The sequence below is a fragment of the Tachypleus tridentatus genome, chromosome 6 (genome assembly GCF_004210375.1).
Source record: "Tachypleus tridentatus isolate NWPU-2018 chromosome 6, ASM421037v1, whole genome shotgun sequence".
Classification (NCBI taxonomy): Eukaryota; Metazoa; Arthropoda; class Merostomata; order Xiphosura; family Limulidae; genus Tachypleus; species Tachypleus tridentatus.
The window spans coordinates 99,940,405-99,963,005 of record NC_134830.1 but is presented as its reverse complement, the minus strand read 5'-3'; the positions used below and the strand labels follow the sequence as shown (position 1 = coordinate 99,963,005).

General features: G+C 31.9%; 1 protein-coding gene across 11 annotated transcripts in view; it reads right to left on the bottom strand.

The window, feature by feature from the left end:
* Window positions 1–4,059: 4,059 nt before the first annotated feature.
* LOC143253178 (uncharacterized) overlaps window positions 4,060–22,601 on the bottom strand; it is an 87,303-nt gene continuing 68,761 nt past the window's right edge. For 5 of the 11 annotated variants that reach the window (XM_076506577.1, XM_076506574.1, XM_076506575.1 and 2 more), the window contains 5 exons: window positions 17,917–18,079; window positions 15,717–15,870; window positions 13,588–13,742; window positions 11,686–11,854; window positions 4,060–7,514 (listed from right to left, as the gene is read on the bottom strand). In XM_076506577.1, coding sequence (XP_076362692.1) covers window positions 7,489–7,514; window positions 11,686–11,854; window positions 13,588–13,742; window positions 15,717–15,870; window positions 17,917–18,079 — 667 coding nt within the window. In that variant the 3' untranslated portion in view covers window positions 4,060–7,488. Of the gene's footprint in view, window positions 11,855–13,587; window positions 13,743–15,716; window positions 15,871–17,916; window positions 18,080–22,601 lie in introns of all 11 variants that reach the window. The other 6 variants (XR_013029431.1, XR_013029429.1, XR_013029428.1 and 3 more) reach the window with 6 other exon arrangements.

The window sequence follows — 22,601 nt, the reverse complement described above, 5'->3', positions numbered from 1 at the left end:
TGTTGATGTGCTCCACTTTGAGTTGCTGCCACTCACTGTAACGATTACATCAGACTTCTATTGTCAACAGTTAGAGCGCTTGAACGTTGCACTGTAACAAAAGAGGCCTGCTTTAATCAATCGTAAAGATGTTGTGTTTCACCAGGATAATTCACGGCTCCATACAGCAAGGATCACATCTGCAAAGATTGAAGAGCTAGACTGGGAAAACTTCCACATCTTCCGTATTCTCCAGGCCTTGCCCCAACTGATTATCATCTATTCCAAAGTTTATAGAACTTTCTTGATGGAGAAGAGCTTGGAACACATGAAGATGTCATAACTACCCTTTCTACGTTCTCTTCCTTCAAACCCCAGGAATTTTATAGAAGTGCCATTCAGAAGTTTGTGAACCATTGGCAGGAAGTAATTGATAGTAATTGAACATACAATATTGATTAAAGAACTTTAAAAGCGTTTGAAATCCTTTATCTTTTTCAGAACCTAAAATTGGGCATTACTTAAGGGATGACCTGATACATAGATTAATTTTACAGCTAAACATGAGATTTAAATAATCCTCCTAACATACGTAATACGCTAGGTTATAATAGTTGTCTAATTCAAATAACCTTTACTCGTAAAAGTAAATTAATGTGTTAAATCTTATAGAACTATAGAAACATTGCCATAAGTTTCAAAGTAACACTATTATTAGTAAGTTCATGTGATAGTAACACCCACCTCTCCATAGAAGCACTGTCAGCCTTTGTAAAACATGTAATATATAAGTGAAAAGTATACTGCTCAAAAAAGTAAAAGAACAAGTATATATTTCAGTATATTTTTGTCGCAACTAAATTATTGTATGAAAAACATATCCGTTCGTCTACAAGGGTGCTCCTAGCTTGCGAGTGAAGTTTAAAGCAACTCAAACGAAACTCACCTCACTCAAGGAAAATACAACACAAGGTACCCTATATAAAGCTGTTACATGAAACTATGCATTCTCTATTAATTCTCGAAACAAACACCAACATGGATCTTTTGCGGCTCATTGTGTCAGTATGAACTTTCATCTTGTGTACCCTACCAGTCAGGCGCCATCTGACAGAGAACGAGGTGGCCAGGAAGGTCCAAATGCTGGGGGATGACCAGACCCAAAGGAGAGTGGCACAGCGCGTCGGTGTGTCACCAAGCGTCATCAATCGACTTTGGCGTCGCTACCAGGAGACGAACTCTTATAGCAGGAAAATAAGTCAAGGCCATCATCGCTGCACAACAGCCAGAGAGGACCGCTACAACGTGGCTACCGCTCTGCGGAACAGTTTAGCTACGGCTCGGTCACTGCGAAATGACCTTCAGCATTCCACTGGAACCTGTGTGTCGATCCAAATCATTCGTAATCCTTTGCAAGAAGGACGTCTTAGGGTCAGACGGCCTGCAAGAGGCATTATTCTGACAGCGCAACAACGTGCAGTCAGGTTGGAGTTTGCTCGTCAGCACCTGTACTGGGAACTTTGTCAATGGGCCACCGTGCTGTGGACAGACGAGAGCAGGTTCACTGTGTCTCGTGATGATGGACGTGTGAGAGTGTGGAGACGCCGAGGAGAGCGATTATCCGCCTGTAACATTGTGCAAGTCGACGCTTGTGGAGGAGGTTTTGTAATGGTCTGAGCAAGCATATGCTTGGGTCGCCACACGGACTTGTTCACGCTCGACAGGGGTACTCCGAACGTACTTGATATAGAGACAAAATTCTGGAACCCATAGAGGCCTTTTGCACATGCTGTTGGCGATGGGTTCATTTTCATGCAGGTTAACACGCGGGCCCACGTCGCCAGATTGTGTATGAACTTTCTTGACGAGGAAGGAATAGACTTTTGAGTGGCCCGCCAGATCTCCAGATTTAAATCCGATTGAATATTGTTGGGATATGTTGTCGAGGCGTGTTAGTTAACGCCAGCACTCTCCTCAGAATGTACAGGAACTCCCACAAGCCCTGGTAGAAGAGTGGGCTGCCTTACCCCAAGATAACATTGATAGACTGATTCGAAGTGTGGCAGATCGGTGACACAGCCCGTGGAGTTCACACTAGATATTGAATGTTTCAAACATTTCTTGAATAAACACATGTAAACTGTTTAAAGTATTGTTTCATATGGGATATCAGTTTTGGTGATATTGGTCATTTTTAAAACTTTTATTTCTCCATGTTAATCCGTTCATCACAAATTAAAAATTGGATAAAGATGGAAATGAAATGAGGCAACTTACCCAAAGAATAAAAATATTACCACATTTGGAACGCTGCGATAAATTATATAAGAAAACGTACTTGTTCCTTTAATTTTTTTGTAAAAGGATATATTTTGTCAAGAACTTATTCATGATGTTAGAAAAACATGTTGGCACAAAAAGACTTGATGTAAATTAATAAAAACTCTATAATCCGAAAGCTTTCGAAAGATGGACAAACCTCCTTCAGAAGCAGTATCCCCTGAGTCAACACCACATTTTGGTGCTACTTCACGGAACTATTGCGTCACATTAATTTGAGACAGCTGCGTTCACTGGTGCGTGTACGTAATCACACTCTAATATCTATTATATAATGGCTCTGTAACCTTTAGGTGGGGGAATAACTTCCATATTACGTAATAACTATATGACGCTCAGTCGCCATCCTTTGGGTGATGTGGTCTGGAGATTACTGGAGGTTAAGCGTCCATTTTTACTTCTTATGCAGTAAAGATTTTTTTTTTTCTTCAAAAAGTAACATAATAGCGTTCTACAAACGTGTAACTAAGGTAAGCTCAATGGAGTACTTTTATATATTTTTTAGGAAAAGAGCAGGAAAACATATCTGATGATAAAGGCCCTATTTGAATTTTAAAACATGAAAGTAGCAAACTAATATGAAAAAAAAAGAAGAGAAGGTAGTTAGCAAGCTCGCTACTGCATCCACTGAAGGGAATCGAACCATTGGTATCTGTGCTATAAATTCGAAGGCTTACCTCTTCTCCAGGGGTAAGATAGTGGTAGGAATCGCAAAGGTCTTACCTTTATTTTTGGGACGTAACAAATTAGAAGACTGTGTTATTAGAACGAGTCCAGAAAGTATTAACTTTTAAATCCAATGAAAGATAATCTTACAACTATCTTAAAAACTGGAGTGACCACAGTTTCTGATGTCAAAGACAACTGAAAAGAGTAAATGCAAACAAAATGAAAAATACACGAGCATTTTAATTTGGTCATTCAGCTGTCTAAAAATCGATTCATATGTATGACAGCCAGTGGTTGAAATGTGTCTCGCACGGCTGCAGACTTTCTGAAAGGCAACATGAGAAAAATATTCAAAACATTATCAACGCGATCACCTGTTACTGGGAAAGTGTCAAAATATTTCAATATTTGGTCACTGGTAATACAATGTTTTTGCTACAATATTTATAACAGATAATTTTTCATTGTTGTCAATCGGTACAAGGACTGCATAAACTGTCAGGCACTGTTAAGCAGACCTGAAAACACAGTAAATCATCTGGAGGTATTTCAGTAGTACAAATTTTTAAACGCCATGGTAGTCACGTGTTAAATGTTTCTATAACATTTTCTCAAGCTTTAATAGATAAATTTTATACAGAATTCTAGGATTTTAGTTTCAGTGTGCAAATGAAAGTAAAATGGAAGTTGATACGAAAGATTGAGAGTTTGGCAAAGGTTTGCAAAGTAATTAGCATTTGGTCCAATTGTAACTACACACACACACATCTACAAAAACAAACTTCTACAAATATATATGTAAAAACGGCTGGTTTGGGTTGAGAAAATTTTTATGTAGAGGAGCAAACAACGTTTCGACCTTCTTCATAACTTCTACACATTTTCTAGCAAATGAAAGGCATATCCCATTTATATCTATTATTCTTACGACTTAACATTACTAATTCTCCATTATTGAAATATTATTATAACTAAATATTTAGTATCATAAATATAATTCACCAATAATACTTTAAAATGAATAACTTTTGAGTTGCATCTATCAATAATTATAGAAAAACAACAAGCATGTGGAATCAGCTCACTTCATTTCAATTCTATCATTTATTTCAATTTCCTTAAAATGGCCACTTTTCAAACAAAGGTGGAAAGCATAAGCGACACAAATGTTCTTACAAACATCTTCAATAAAACACTTTTTGAATTAACATGAATACATATGTCAATCAATACTTAATGTACTTGGTTAGATTGATGTTTATATAGGTGCTAAATTATGAGCAACAATTTAGGGCTCAGATGCTAACCTAGTCAGAATCACATACCAATGTTAACCAGTCTGATTAAAACCATGACATACGAATCCACACTAATTAAAATACATATTCAATGCTATAATGAGTTCAGGCCTGGTCAATATCATGTTGTTACGCAAATAATTAATAACTGAAGAGAAGATTGTGGTAATATGTTTCAATGTAATTATAATGATTCAGTTGCACATTTTCCAGACATTCTGTGTATTTATTCTAGAATCTTAACAATTTTATTTAAATATGCACAATACTGATTTATTAAAAATAAATGAGATGATAATAAATAACACAATTATAAAATAACTTACAATACTCTTACTTAAGTTTTGTGTTTTCGAAAGAATGTTAAATGTATATCACACTGTTAATAAGTATGTTGTGTTTAGTTAAATACAAACAAGAACTGTACAGAAATGTTTAATATAATAATACTTCAAAGAAAGTAAAGATAAAAAAAATTTATTTACATTAATTCATATTTGTACACTTATTTACAAAACTGTTTTCTCAACCTACAGAATAAATGAAAGCATGTTACAAGTAATAACTCACATTTATTCCTCTCTGATATATTTCAATACATTTAACAAATATTCAATTTTAAATGCTTTTGAAGAAAACAAAAACAAAAAAATCAACTGTAAAAAAAATCAAGTCCAATTTTTATCACCTTGATCACATAATTTCAATATGAACAAAATTACTACAACCCTAGTTTGTTTGATTTTTATACAGCTGTTTCTAGTTACACAAAAATAATCTAAAAAGGATGAGTCACACATTTACCATTGTCAACCATTTCACTACCTACATCAGGGTTTGTTCTAAATTTTATGTAAAGCTACATGAGCACTAACTCCCTGTGCTAGCCGTCCCTAATTTAGCAATAACAGATGAGAGGGAAAGCAGCTAGTCAACACCATGCATCGTCAAATCTTCAGATACTCTTTTACCAATGAACAGTCAGATTAATAATGCCCAGTTAGTTACACTACTGTGTTAAATACAAAACAAAATGCAAATAAGCAGCATAATCTATGCTTGTTTTCCAAGTAATACTTACAACTGATGAATATAATTTAAAATAATCATTTAGCTATTTTTCCTTTTCTAAAAACTTTATTGAACACCCCTTTTCTGTAGCTCGAAAAATGTATTACATTAACATTACATTTAACTTTTATCACATTTACACTCGAAATATTTTAAAGTAAGAAATTTCATTATTTCAACAACACACAGCTTTGTTGTATTTGCCTGTTTTGAAAATATTTCAAAATTTTACAGCTAGTGTGTTTTCAGTACGTTTGTCCTCATAGGCCATGGACTACTGGGTCCTACTATGCCTTCCCCTCACTTCCCAGCAATATTATATTTATTTGAGCTTTGAATTATTCTGCACATGAATTAAAATATTAACAAAAAAAAATTTGGGATGCACTACCTGTAAGTCTTCAGCATCAAACTCAAACTCACCAAATAGTTATTTGACTGCTAGGGACCCCAAACTGCTAGCAAATACAAGTAACATATCAAATTAAAGCTAATGACATTTTGCCTTCATTTTATATGTTCAGAAATAGCTTTTATTTCATCAGTGATTGAATGTGAAACTTTGAGATAGTTGCCACAGCTTAAGCAACTTCTTGCAGGTCATTCAAGAAGTACTTTTTCTCATTTCGTCCACTATTAGAATATATTTATTGTTTAAGATATTTAAAATCCATAATAAATATATTTCCTTCAAATACAACACCACTGACATCAATTTTGTATTGATGACGTCTTCAGTGATAGAACTGATGCTGCAACCATGTTGTGTGCTATGTTATCTGCATTGGAAAAATTAGGGTTTTGATTTTACAAAACTTCATGGTCAATGGTATAATGGGTGCAGTACTATGAGTGGTGAATTATACAGCATAAAACAGAGAATTCAGAGAGATACCCCAAAGCAAAGTACTTTGTCTACTGTAGAAAACATTGTTTAAATCTGATAGTAACCAACAGTTGAGAATCTGAGGAAAGTCCAGTCCGAGTTAATTTGGTTTATGATTGTATCAGTGAATGGAAAAATATTGTCAAAAAAAGCAACCGTGGGCCTCAGCAATAGCTCTTTTGACTTTAACCTGATTAACAAAACTGAGCAAGACCTCTTCAGCACATCATCTAAAGTATATATGTATCATCTTTCTGAAACCAGGTGGCAGTATAGGTTGGATATATTGACATAGCTTGTAGAACAATATAAAAATACAGGTGTCACTTGGAACAATTTCTGATGAACCTTCAGGTGCTTCATCATCAAATGCATATTCACACTTACACACTTGACAACTTTGAGTTCATCATGTCAGTTATGATCACATAGTTTGTCTTTATATGCATCCTCTCTCGGTGTCAACACAGTCAACCAAGTGCAATCTGACTGAAGCATACACACGTGCTAGAAGAGTAGTCAACATTATGCAGTCAAGGAGGTATCATGCTGCATTTTCAAAGATCATGGACAGGGCAGCTATTACTGCATACTGTAAAATTCTGAAGACTGAAAGAAAGTTAAGGGGAAGTGAACTATAGAGGGAATGTCTCACTTTGAACTTAACGTTATGATAAACAATTCAAGATACAGCAGTAAAATTAGATGATGATGAGATTTTGACAAGGATACAGAGACATGAGCTCTTTGCACGTGAAGCCCCATCTTTACATGTGAAATCAAGTAGCACAAGTGATGTTGAACAAAATATTTCCAAAACCCAGAAAAATGAAGGAACACTGATAAAGACAAAAAAATTGAAACAAGCATAGCTCAAAGAAGCTCATAGTAACGTATATAACAACGTATGCCAATTCATCAACATCATCATGGTCCAATACAAAATAGTTGAGTTTTGTGAACTATGTAAGATCTATATTTAAAGCTTACAGTTGACTGCATTTCCAAATCAAGATTTCTGAGGAATAAAACTGAAAAACAAACTTGACAGAGACAAGAAATATAAAAATAATTTTATCTTCTGTGAACAAGATAATAAGTGAAACCTTTAATCTTACATTGTATATAATTAGGCTTACCATACGTTCTGATTTGGCCAGGACAGTCCCGATTTCAGGGGTCTGTCTCGGTATCCCGTCCAGTTTACTAATTTGTCCTGGTTGACAGTGAATTGTCTTGGAATGTCTAGGTTTGTGATGAAAAGGCATAAACTACAAAAAGGATAAACAGAAAATATTAAAATCTGCATAGAGTCTTGACTTGGTGTTGAAAAAAAAATAATTTTTATGTTTTCATTTTATTAGTTGATGGGCAGAGGGAGCCATAGTGCTTTAGCATGTAAATTTTCAAAGGTACTGCATCAGACGAAATTCACAGACAGCTGATAGGATACCAGTACAAGTATAATGATTCATCAACGGACTGCTATTGGGAGTACACATGTAATGGCAGCTGCACAAGCAGCGAGCAGCAGCATATGCAAAGCTTTCTTTGAGCAAGCATTTGTGCTCTGTGATTGCTTTATTTTATCACAGTATTTATTATATTAGTCATATGGTATATACTGAATTATTTTCATTCTTTTATTTTAGAAAGTAATCCTAGTTATAATGTCCAAAGTTGGTAAAAGAAAGTTCACATTCAACAGTGAATTGCAAAATGAATATCCATTCTTAAAAATCTTTGTGGAAAGGAGGACAGAGTCAAATGTTTGCAGTGTTCATTTGAGTCCTCTGTTTCACATGGTGACTGCTCAGACATAAAATACTAGTTAAAAAGTGCTAAATGTGCACCTAGTCTTTCAGTAGCTGCTCAAAGTTCAAGAGTTGATGTGTTCTTCAAAAAAAACAAAAAAACTGTGCCTGAAAAAAGTGACTCGTTAACAGCTGCCAAAGAAGTAACCTTTGCTTATCACACTGCTGTCCATAGCATAAGCTTTAAAATGGCTGATTGCTCTTTCAAACTGATAGCAAAGTTATTTGAACCAAAGTTCAGTTCTGCCAAAACAAAGAATGAGGCTATTATTTTGAATGCAATTGTTCCTTTAGCAGCAGAGGAATTGAAGAGACACTTAATGGAAGTCCAGTTCATTTCACTTACAGCAGATGCTTCAAACCGAAAAGATCCCAAAATTATACCTGTCGTGGTGTGATATTTTTTGCCAGAAAGAGGAATGACAGCAGAAATTTTGACAAATTGCTTGGTGTCCAATTTAAAAAACATGATTCATCAAAAAAGTGTTGCTTAGTGTGGTTAAATCTGCAATACAAATTTTGGAGGTGTAAAAAGGAAGGGAAAAAACAAAGTATATAGTCGATAGAAGAAAGAACTTAGCAGAAATATTGTGGGTGTTGGTTGTGGTGCTGATATTATACATAACTGTCTCCAAACTGCAGTTGATGTCCTTCCTATTGAAGTAGAAAGCTTGGTGGTCAAAATTTACAAGAATTTCTATATTTACACTGTCCATGTTACACACCTCAAAGAATTCTGTGACTTTGCAGAAATCGAGTACAAGAAGATTCTCCAATATGGAAATACGCATTTTCTGTCTCTGTTACCAGTTGTTGAGAGAATTCTCCAGATTTATGAAGGACTGAAGTCATAGTTTTGTTCACAAGAACAGTGCCAATTGTTGATAAAAAGATTTTTTAACAGTAAATGTGGAGAAATGTATCTGCGGTTTGTTCATAGACAACTAGGTTTGTTTAACAAAGTGATTTTAGCCATGGAGAAAAAAGCGACTGCAAGTGATATTGTTGCAGAACTTAAGAAGTTGGAAACCAACTGAATGAAAGACAAGATAATGACAAGAGGGAGGATGCCAACTAGACTTGATTAGGAAGAAATTTACCAGTTTTTATGATTGCTTCTTGTCTTATACTGAGCTGTGGGAAAACAGTTTTGGTAGTGGAAAATACTTTGTTTGAATAAAAAAACAGGATTTTCATGTGGCCAGACATAGAAGTAGCTGCTGAAAAAATTAATGAAATGCAGGGAAATGCTGCAATCAATGTTGATGATCTGTTTGATGAAGTTGTTCTTGTTAAATCCTTCTGGTCTTCAAAATGTGGCAAGTGGAAAGTGGCTTTTCAGAAGCAAAAAATTAAACACCTTGATGAACAGAATGGGACATCCTGAATTGGAAAGGTGAAGTACTCTAACCTCTCTGAAAAAGTAACATCATTAAAAAAAAATATTCTATATACTCATTATTCAACCATAATGAGACGTAAAAGAAAAAAAAAAAACAATACAGAATTACACTGGTTATTGCATCATCTTATTTGATCCACTGTTCAATTGTTTACTGACATGCATGTGCTCATGCTCTGACTGTAAGAAAATGAGTAAAGAAAAAACAAAAGTCAAATCTAATCCATATTTCTTCCCTATTCCTTTTATATTATCTTTCCTTTTCTTCCCTCCTTTTCCTTATTTTTTAATCTCCCTCTGAGAGTGTATGGTTTTTCTCCAAAGTGGAGGTCAAATGACCCCCCTTGCTCTGCAGGCATGGATGTGAATGATGAAATCTCTATGAGCTTTACATTCACATGTGCATTATATGAGAGCACATCTTAATCCTACCAACAATCTTTAGATCATTTGAATGGACAAATTGTGAGACACAAGCAAATATCAAACAAATGAATCAGTCAAAAACCATAAATATTGAGATACTAGCCCCATGCCAAAGTAATTTGAAGCAACATATAAGAAGGGTGAATAACTAAGTTTGTGTATAGAAAAGGTCCCATATTCTACATCCCGGTGTTTCTAAAGCCGCTCATAAACAAGACTGGATACCATGGTATGATGAAATCATAGAATCTCTATATTACAGGGTGTTCGGAAAGTCACTGTGCAGTTTTGTCTGTTAATAAATATATGAGTGAACAGTGACTTTTCGAACACCCTGTATGAAGATAATGCACTTCCTCAACAGCTGGCAGATAGTATAACCAAAACAACTGCTTAAAGTGACAAAGATTACTCTGAAATTAATGAACCATTCACACATAATGTAAATTTGTTTAGCTATATAAAAGAAAGTGATGTAGAATACCAGCTTTCCTAGAATGAAAAACAAGCAGCATCATGATTATGCAAGAGTATCATATTTTATTTTGGTTATCTTGTATATGAACACCATTTCTTGTACATAATAATATACTGTACAGTTAGTAGAAATTTTGAAAAATGTTATATGTTTTGCTGATATTGTTATGGCTTTTAAAATTGATTTAATATCATTCAGTAAATATGAATAATAAAGCTATATTAATATAATTCTCAGTGGATGTCAATAACAGACTTATGTTAATATAACTTGGATATGGAATTGAAAATCACTTATTGTAGATATTACTAGATCACTAACATACTGACTCCAGCATTACCTAAGAATCAGTTTTATGTAATCACTGCCATCTGGCAAAATATGTTACAAATTAAATACAGAAGGTTAACAGTAATTTAGAATGTGTTTGAAGAATTATTAATACATGTCCCTTACAGCTATCACATCTTTCTAAAGTGGATTGCCAATACATAATTGATGCTAATAGTTCTCTGCTTGGAGAAAATATACTTATTATGCATTTTAAATATCTTAACTAATACCAGAAGAAATGAGAAAAGTACTTCTTGAATAACATCCAAAAATTTGGTAACACTGTGAAAACTACCTCAGTTTTAAAATCAAACACTAGTAAAATAAAAGCCATAATATGATGGATAACGTGATTAACTTTCATCTGATAAGTTATATGTGGTATTTTCTAGCAGTTTGGGGTCTCTAATGGTCAAATAATTATATGGTGAGTTTGATACTCAAGGCCTAAAACATTTTTGATTCATGTTCAGAATATCTTAAAGCTAAAATAACAACAATGCAATCATGGTGGAATGTGGAAAAATGCATGGTAAGACCAAGCAGCCATGGCCTAAAATCATTAAACTGAAGAACCTGTTAATGGAAAATGGTTTAATTAATTAATTACTGAACCTTGTTTCAACTACTTAAAGCCACAAGCTTTGAACACAACTCTTATTAATCTTTATAATAACAACAACAAAAACACATCACAGTTTTGACTTGTTTTAACTTCACACCATGGTAAGGAATATATTTATAATTTTTATATCTAACAGAAACCATCATTATTTATTAAACAATTAAAATATTACTTTACATATTAACATTCAGTGATATGGCACTACTGCTTTAACAATACAACTGTATGAAACATACAAAAACCCATTCAGTACTTCCAAAAACATGGTTTAGTAACACCCAGTTAAGTCCAACCAAAACAAAGTTGTGTTATAAATAAATCTGAAACCTGATGATAGATCACAAAAAGTGAAACTAATATTTACTTGTTGGTTCTAACTGCAACTGTACAGTATGGTCTTCTTGTGTTTTAACAACAGCTTTCCCATTCTGTACTTCCACAGGTAACATCAATGTCTGACTATTACTGTCATATGTAATATTACCATGTGTTAACTGCTCCAAAGTTGTTGAGTCTGCTGCTACAAAAGCATACTGTGAAAAATAAAAATTATAATCCTTCAGTACCAAAAAACAGACAAAAATTCAAACTGGAACATGTTTTTTTATCAAATTAATAGTTCTTACTAACATAATTCTATAAGGTTCACCTACAAAGTTACTGAATAAAATATTTCTGTACACTTTCTACAATACAATTTCAGAACATATTTCTCTCAAGTGTGTGATGTTCATAATTCCAATAAGATGGGTAATGAGGAACAACATACCATATAGTTAAGCTTTTTGTATCTAATGATGAAGTAAAATAAATACAACTTCTTAAATAGTAAATTATATTAACATCAACAGAAAGAAGATGTTATTCATTACATAATTCTTCATAAAATGTGGTTTATCTATTTTATTGCATCCTTACCTTAATTAAATCTCTCTTACTAACTATAAAATAAAATCATAGATATGAAAAATAGTAGTTCTACTTGTACTTACATATATAATTATAATTAATATGTTGATAATGCATTGGTTGTTGGTGTTACTGCAATTAATATTTAGTGTACTTACTATATACTTAATAAATATTGTTGATAATTAAATTCAGTTAGGTCACTTTTCAGTAATCAACCACTCAAAAATTCACCAAGAACTAAAAATATGTACAATTCATGAATGAATGAATAATACATCAAACTAAAACCAATGTAATGCATTATCATACACATACTTAAATCACTTCTTTCTAAAATAAGTGATGCTTATTGTTAGTGGTCTTATACATTCACTGAAGTATCAAGAAAATGTTCTTTAAACAATGATGAAAAAAAAGAAAAAGAAGTTCATGATGTTACTCCATGAAGTGAATGTAGATAAACAAAAACCTCATGATGTTACTCCATGAAGTGAATGTAGATAAACAAAAACCTCATGATGTTACTCCATGAAGTGAATGTAGATAAACAAAAACCTCATGATGTTACTCCATGAAGTGAATGTAGATAAACAAAAACCTCATGATGTTACTCCATGAAGTGAATGTAGATAAACAAAAACCTCATGATGTTACTCCATGAAGTGAATGTAGATAAACAAAAACCATCATATTACAATATCAGTTTTAATGTAGCTTTAATAATAATATTGTAATTTTAAAAAAATACAAATTTTGTATTTAACCAATTTAGTCTTCTTTTGTTTTAAATAATATATACAATTTCATATAGTTTACTGTTTCATATAGCTATGGAACAGTCAAATTTGACATCTATGCTTTTCAAATGTATAACTGCTACTAAATCTTAAAAAGTCGGTTTCACATCTGCTATATGTATGTAGTCATAATAAGAATGTTTATTTTGTTTTATAATGCATTCATAGGCCCCTTACTAATAATATATTTTTTAAATCACAAAAACAAATTGTACATCTTGCATAATTCATACTCTTTGAGGACAATACGTCACTGAACTTTTTAAAATACTCTTGCCTAAATTTCTGTTTGCTATGAACTTTTCTGTGGAGTTACTGGGGATGAAACAGAACTTTCTCCACCATATTCCTCTCACACAATTATCAGAGATGATTATTATTTACATGCTTTTTTATAAACTATTTCAACTGTTTGTAAGATTTCGATGCAAAGTAGAGTAGAAAAAAATTCCAGTGAAAATTTTCTAGAATTTTGCATAAAATTGTAAAATAACACAACAATTTGTACATGTCCGTATTCATGGTTAGATACTTCCAACAGTAATTGATGTATATACCTGAGAGTCAGAATTCTCAGAGTTTGTTAATATGGCTAATTCACCATTAGAAGTATATATCTGAGGTCCTTGGAGAACAATCTCTCCATCTTGAACAGCAAGATCTTCTATTGTTGCAACTGATCCATCAGCAAGAGTGAAAGTAACTCCAGATCCTTTGAAAATTAGAAAAAGGTGCACACGTTTTTGTTATATTTTATGAATTTTAGAATGTCGTTCTATATAACTATTGTTTTTGAAGTACATAATTGGAGAAACAATACCCTTAATATTGTAATAAAAGGAATAGGACATTCAAATAAAGGTATTACTAACAGCCTTTCACAAAATTTCAATATACCTCAATATACAAAGTACATTTACTTTTCATCTTATTAAAATTACTGACCTAAACTATTGGCAAGGTTTCTCATATCCCAAACTACATAGTTTTAAATAAGAGTGGATATTACTCTATTTCTAGTTATCATTGAACTATGGCACAAGTGTTAAACGTGTTCTGAAAAAGTTTCTTGTGACACTAATATTTCAATTATATGATGATAAAGAACCAATTCCAGACTTTGAAGCAACAAATTGACAAACTATACTTAAATATGAAGCACAGAAAGTCATACACTTAATGAAAAATGAAAAGACAACTGAACCAGATGATTTCTCATCAAAAGTGGTGAAAGCATTAGATAATTATTCACATTATAACTGAATTATGTAATGTAATATATAACATTGGATACATACCAATCAAAATGAAACAACCTATACTTGTTCCATTACCAAAACACCCCCAAGCACATAACTCTACAGACTTCAGAATAATCACTTTAATGAGTCATAAACAATTGCTATTGAAAGTAATGAATAGCAGCTAAACAAACCAAGAAGAAAGCAATTCACAGAGTTGGCTTAAACCAAAATGTGCAACAAGGAAAGGTATTACTAATCTGAAAACCTGTGAACATGCCATAGAAGTAAAAAACATACATTACGCTACATAGCACATTTACAGTAAATAGAAACTGATCACAAAGCTCTTCAAATCATCACAAAGATGTATTGGAAACAAACAGTGGTAATAATAAGAAAACAAGGAGTAACACCATAAGGTATAAGACAAAGATGTGTATTATTGTCTACTTTATTCAATATATGTACAAAAAGATATATTTATGGAAATTGAACATATAAAGGGAACAGTAATCAGTGAAAGTAACATCAACAACTAAGATATGCAGATGACACAGCACTACTAAGTCTTCAGTTCACCAGACATACAAGAATTAGTAAACAAAAAGACAAATGAATGGAAATGAATAATACAAAAAGACCAAATTAATGATAGTAAATAAGAACCAAGATATATCTAGAACCAATCTAGCTATAAAGAGAACATTATTTCAACAAATCAAATTTTTTTTGTATTTAGAACTTTAGAGTACTGAAGATGGTAAAAAGAAAGTGAAAATTTGAAGAATAGCAATAGCTGGGAGTGCATTTAAAAACATGTAAAAATATTAACAACAAGAAAAATTATCATACCAACACAAATGAGGCTAGTCAAATACAATGTGTGGCCAACCCTACTATATGGTACTGAAACATGGACAATATCTAAAGTAATTGCTAAAATGATTGAGGTATTTGAAATATGGATCTATAAGAGAGTACTGAAAATATCTTAGAGTATAAAACAAATGAACAAGTATTAAAAATAATGAAAACTAAAAGAAATATAATTAGAAGAAATGGATCAGAAAGTGTTGCTGGAAAGCAAAATGAATAAAAAAAAGAGGAAAAGGCATATCAAAAATCTGTGGATGGATAACATCAAATACTGTATGGATTATCATACAGTAACTGTTTTAGAATGGTAGAAAGAAGAGAACAGTGATCTCTGGAAGAGTCAACCTGCTTTATGCAGATAATACATGATGATGAATGTTTGAATGACTAAATGATTCAGAATATGACACTTGCTTTTAAAATACTTTAAAATTAGTAACTCTTCCTTTCATACATGTTAATAAACTTCATTTTTTACCCAAATGAATACTGATATTAACCATGCATATAAACAATACACCATAGATATGACATACTTTGAGTAAAAACAAATCTGATATACTCACCTAATGATGTTAACTGGTCATTGGTATCTGGCAACTGATTCTCCACTTCACTTTGCATACTCAGATTTGTGTGCTCACCTCCTGTAACTTGGACTTGCACTGTTTCTTCCACTGTAGGCAAGTCTTCTCCACTATGACTTGTTTCTTGATGTTCCTTAAATATGAATTTATACGTTATGATAAAAACACAGATATGCATATTATGAATACAGATATATTTTCAAGACAATTTCACATAAAGATATGCAATTACTTAAATAACATTTTAATAATGCAAACATTTCTTTTTCATTTGTGTCTACAGCAGCAATATTTATCTATATATAGAACAGTTAAAAAACAAATAAAACAAGAAAATAATAACTAATAGTTTCAAAATATGAATTAAATTACTAATAGTAAAAGAAAAGCAAACCTAACACACAGGAAATATTTTCACTTGTTAAAGTGTGAGCAATCTAAAAGAATTTTTCTCATGTTAGCCTGGTAGAAAATGTAAATATCTAATGCTAATCGACCTAACATCCAAAATTTTATATTTTTTTCACAGCATCTACAGATTCTGACCTGTTAAAAAACAAACAAACTAGAATTATAAAGAAAATATTCAAGATAAAGCTACATATATAATTCACTTTAAACCCAGCTGGAATTAACTAAGTGAGAACCATTTTATAAAAAGGATAATGAAAAGGAAGTTACTAAAGCTAATGCTTGGAGAAAAATTATGGCATTTTAATCTGTTATAACTTTGTATATTAAAGTATTTCAGATTATATATTTCATTTGTATTTTGAAATTGTTCGTAAAAACTATAATTACAGTAGAAAAAGAATACAGTAAAAGAGTAAATACAGTAATCCAGACTAAGAATACAGCATAAAAAATTTAATACCATTATGTATAGTTAATAAAATGGTAGATAAACACTATGCCACATAAAAAAGAAAAGCTGAATATTGTGTCATTAAAGTGTAAAAAAATCATTCTATAAATGTTAAACATGCAGTATTAATAATATTCAGCTCTCAAGAAATAAGGAAATGTGTCCATATATCCACCACAGTTATCAATATACACAACTATTTATTGCAAGACAAAGTGAAATAATATTCTTCATATGTCCACTAAGTTTCATCAAAATTCAATAATTTCTGACAAAGTTAAAGAGCAAAAAAATCAGCTGTGGATTAAATAATTTAATAGGTACTACAGAAAGCCTAACTGAAGTACAGTTATCTGCTCAGATCGAAGAATTTAATAATTTTCCTATTGAGGCAATTCAAGATACCCCCTTTTACATAGCCAAGTATCTTAATATATTGCATTAATGTGTTTTTTTTTCAGCTTTGAATCTCAGTCTCCAAGTTAATTCTTTATTCTAACTGTAAACCTCCTTCATTTAGTGAGTTGTGTACTCCACTCTCAACTGTAAATTTGGATTTTAAATAAATCTCTTGTTAACTAGAATAAATTAAACTATAAACAACTAACCTACACAGTAGTCCACATTTACAGAATAAAATCACAATTGGTAGCTAACACTTATGGCAATAATAAGAATTTTACAGTCAAGAGAGGTAACTTTGTAATGACCAGTTTTACATTCTTGGGCACTGTAACATAAGTGCATGCATGCTGTGTAATTGAAACTTCTAAAATGTTATCTACACACTGCTGAAATGTCAATATAATATATATAAATGTGTAATGTTATCACATTTAAGCTATTCAGACTAACCATTTGTGTTGCTGTTATCATTTATACTCATTCTAGAATAACAATACAGATTTAGGTTAGAGAAAATAACAGATATAGTCTTACTGAAAACCAACAATTGAAATGCATTTAGGAAGTTTTAGAGATTACAGAAATATTTAGAGGTTTGGAGGATGGAGAATCCTTTTTTAATCATAATGTTAAAATCACTTGACATTTAGATCAGTAACAAAATAGACTCAATATATTTACAAAAAAATCTTTTAAAATACTTCATTAAAAATTCTGATCTTCTGTGTATAAAAGACTTGTAATATTTACTAAACGTTAGTCAAATTTTGTGATGATATACATACTACATTTAAAGTTATAGTACAAATACTTAAAATGTGCAAATGTGTATGTGGATTCATGTGTTTTATAACAGGCTCATCATGAAAGGATTAATCCCACACACTCTATTGTTGTAAACAGGGTTACCTTTAACTGTGATTTATTCTTGAAAGCCTGCCCACAAAGATTACATGTAACAATTCTTGAAACTGGATCTGAATGCCTTCTCTCTATATGTTTTCTTATATCTGTAAAGGTGTAACCATAGAAGTCGCATACACCGCATTTGAAGTCTCTCTGCCCTTTATGCCTAATAAAAAATTCAAAAGTTTTTGTAATAAAAAAATGGATTACACAATCTACAATATTGTATATGAAAACATTTCATGCTTGAAAGTTAAAACAGAAAATCAACAGACTGAACACAAGTTAAAAAAGGTGTAGAACAAGAGACTAGTATTTTATAAACATTTCTTTCTATTTTCATCTCAAACTTCCCCCTACAGAACTAAAAACAATTGGAATACACAACTGTACATATTATGTAATGCACAGTATGACTCAAATCTGTGTATACATATGTACATATTCTCCTTGGAACACTGAGTGACAGAATAAAACAGAACATTTAGCTGCTGTTTATAATTAAATTTTTTTATATACATTTTAATTTTTCAATTTCAAAATAAAACATTTAAAAAATCCCAATCTTCACTCTTGTCACATGACACAAGCAGTATCAATCATTTTGTTTTAGATATCATAAGTTCAAACCCTAACATATACACTTATTTTAGAAACAATCTACAGACAGTTCCAAGGTCCGATTTACAGTTTTAACTTTCAGCTGTCTACACTTATTGAAATACAACAAAATTTCATCAACCCACAACATAAGTCCTGTCATCTGTCCTTAACTTTATAGGTAGTTTTCAAACCACACCATCTCACTTGACTTTGTTGTTTATACCCACTAGGATGAGCTCATCTTAAACTTCAAGATTCCAATGTCCTTTTGAAATTAGAGGAATGTATGTTAACAGAATATCTTGATCTTGTAACTAGGCAGCAAAGGAAGTTTGCACTCATAACATTAACACTTTTTTGTAGCCTAGTTACATCTTGGAATGACAGTTTTAGTTGGTTATAGACATTCTATTTTATTGAATATAATGTATTATTTAAAATCCAACAAAAAATTTGAAAGGTAAAATATCTGCTTCTTTATAAAGAAGTTAGGGAAATCTTTTAACAAGAATGGGCTTCCTAAGGAATGAGTGCAAACTTCACTGGCACAATGCATGAATATATGGGAAAATGGTTGTGTGTTCATCTACTTGTGATTTATGCACAAAATTAAGTTATAGTTTCTAATTTATCAAAAAATAAGTTAAAAAATCATTGATTTTTAATTTGTTCTAAGTTCAAAGCTACTCAAGGGTCATTTATGTTCTGCCTACTAGTGCTCCATATATGTAATTATTACAAAACACTGTTCAAAGGCATGCTCATCATTCATTTTTTGTTTTACTGCTCATTTTCAGCCCAACTGGAGACACCATCTTACCACTGGCAACAAATATTTTTACTTGTTCAAAAACCTGTAAAAATTTGAAATTTTGTATTACCATTTTTATTTTAATTGAAAGATCGACAAGTTGCTTTACTTTTTATTGTACTTTCAAGTTTTTATTGCAGATGTTTTAATGTAATATATAAATTTTGAACATATAATTTGAATTCACTACCACAAAATTTATTGAACATTATTTATTTAGTGTTAGATGAACAATGGATTAGCCAAGTTTTAAGGAAATGTTAAGGATACATGATTAGTGGAAAAACTTGTATAAAGCATTTGCAAAACTTTAAGGCATTTTCATGCAATTTTCAAATGGTTCATGAAACGACAAATATAATTTTCATAAAATTCCACGTATGATACACAACCATGCAGTAAGAAGAAAAGTTGTTCACATCTAATGAATGCATAAAAGATGTTACACTAAAATGCTTAATCAAGAAAGAAAATGTATTGTCAAGATGCATTCCAGGTGGTATTGATAATTAACCGTTTACATTACATATAGACCAATGCTACAGAAGCAGAGAAAAAGGTATGAAAAAGTTTATATTAACTTCATTGGAGACTACACACAACTTTTATTAGAGGAATTAGCAGAGAAATACACGCAAATAGGCTGTTAATTTACCATATTTAGTTGTGACCAACTTTAGAACTAGTTTTAAATTTACTTACAATAATTAAAAGGAGTCAATAAAATTCATCCAATTAAGTAACAGATCTACTTGCAAATTTGATGTGTACACTATTTAAAAAACTGAAATTCATATAAAAAAACCCATGTTCTGGGGCTAAAAGCCAGACTACTAGCTCATAATAAGAAACCATTGGTCATGCTGCCAGAATGTCAACTGAACTCTTTGCAATCTCTTGTTATGTATGAAGAAACTAAACAACCTGCTGCTGGTTGAAGAAAAATGATGCTATCTGATCCAACTATATCTGAGCCCATAATGTTGAAGATGTCTAACATTTTCCACTGAAGATCTGTGTATACAATTATTGCTATCTCTTTCTTTCTCTCTCAGAGTCAAATGATGTAGTTAAAAGTTGAACACACAGTGTTTAATATTAAATAATTAAAAATTCTCAGGGTCAACTGATGTTCAAAAAACATGTTTTGAGACTGAAAACAGCAGTGGAATCATTACATTAAAGATTATAATAAACTTTCAGAAACTGTACATTTACAGTATTTAGCATGTAGATTAGTAGAATACAGAAATTGCAAAACACCAAACATAATTCTGACACGCACAGCTTGTACATTGTGTCCAAAATCTAAGTGCAGAGTATGCACAGCTTACAAACTTCTGATGAATTGATGATACCCTGAAGTCAGATTATGAGCAAGGTGTAGTCAGTAACACACTTGCAAAAATGTAAATGATTGTTTGTTTGAATTTTGCACAAAGCTACAAAAGGGCTATCTGTGCTAGCCATCCCTAATTTAACAGTTTAAGGCTAGAGGGAAGACAGCTAGTCATCACAACACATCACCAATTTTGGGCTACTCTTTTACCAATAAATAGTGGAATTGACTGTCACTTTATAACATCCCCACAGTTGAAAGGGCAAGCATGTTTGGTGTGGCTGGGATGCGAACCTGCAACCCTCACATTGCAAGTCAAGTGCCTTAGCTACCAAGCCATGCCAGGCCAAATGTAAGTGAAGCAAACATGTTTGGTGTAACCTTTCTTGATCTAAATGAAGTCACTAAACAAGAAGAGCTACATGAAAAACAAATTCATAAGCCCCAGCATTTACTTCAAATATAGTGGGCAAAAACAGAGATGATAAACCAGACTGGCAAAAGTAACATAATAAGCCTGAAGGCTTAAAATGATTTAACTGTAGCAAGATAGGTGATATAGTGAAGAAATGTTATCAGGAAAGAACTGAACGGGGTTGTATGTTTTAACAAAGGAATCAAAGCCCACATTGTCAGAAACTGCAGACATCCATCAAAAGTAGAAAATGGAAAAGTCCCATAAGCTGGGTATTTTATAAGGAAGTTCCCCAGAAATAACAGTAGCTCAACAAATGTGGTAGAATTCCTGCTTGTAGAGATAATTCTGACAGTTTGAAAAGAAATATTGAGTGTTCATGGTATTAGTGAAGTGTCACAAGTATTTTGAGTGGAAACAGAGGGTACAGTTACTGATTGAGATAGACAGTCAATCTTCTCTGTTAACTGATTGAGATAGACAGTCAATCTTCTCTGTTATTGCATAACTAATAAATAAAAACGTGACACTGTTCAAGAATGCTTGGAAGAAAATTTCTAAATGTATTTTAACTTCCCTAACAGGACATCCTTTTAAAACAATAGGAAAGTGTAGGTATTATCATATGAGAATAGCAGACTTAGGAATAAAATGCTCATTTTACATGTATAAGCAGATAGATTTAGAAACAGGGCAGAATTTCTTAAGGGCTTCTGACACTAAAATACCTCCTACCAGACAAACTGTGCATAGAAACTGATAGCACAATAACTAAAACAATCTACTGTGAATAAGACAAAATAAAATATATATTTTAAAAAAATTACAATGTTGTCTTTCTACTGATCCTAAAGAATGTAGTAGCAAACATAAAAGAATTGTTCACAATTTGTGAAAGAGAAATGAAAACGAAATATCTAAGAAATGCTACTTCTAATCAGTAACTGATCAATATTAAAAACTGTTTATGTATTTTACAATTTTATTTAACTTCATAATTTACAGTTTTTCTTATGTAGAACATGTAGTTACTACTGTTGTAAATGTATATCTACAATACCAATAAAACTGAGAATATTTTGCTTCTTTTTAAATTTACTTATTGATTGTGAATCCAGATACTCTTTTCAACATCTGACACAATTTTCATTCATAATTACAGAATTCTTTGCTATTCTATTGACACAAACTATTAAACTGCAGTATCCATCAGTCATTAAAATGGAAAAATAAATCATCCAATAACATATACATTGTCCACAGCTCAAATTGCAGTTTCTTAAAATTTTTGGAAACTAATAGATTTCAGGTCTCAAAAACTTATTGGTTTAAAGTACAGCTCACCTTTGCCCAAACAAAACCAGTCATATTATGATCATGCTTGAAGCATTTAAGACCCAGCAGTAAAGAGAGCCTATTCTGCAAGCATGCTAGTTTGAAATATGTCTGCTTTCTATTTTCACTTTATCAAAAAACATCAGTAACATCCTCCAATACCAAAACCTTTAACATTAAATAAA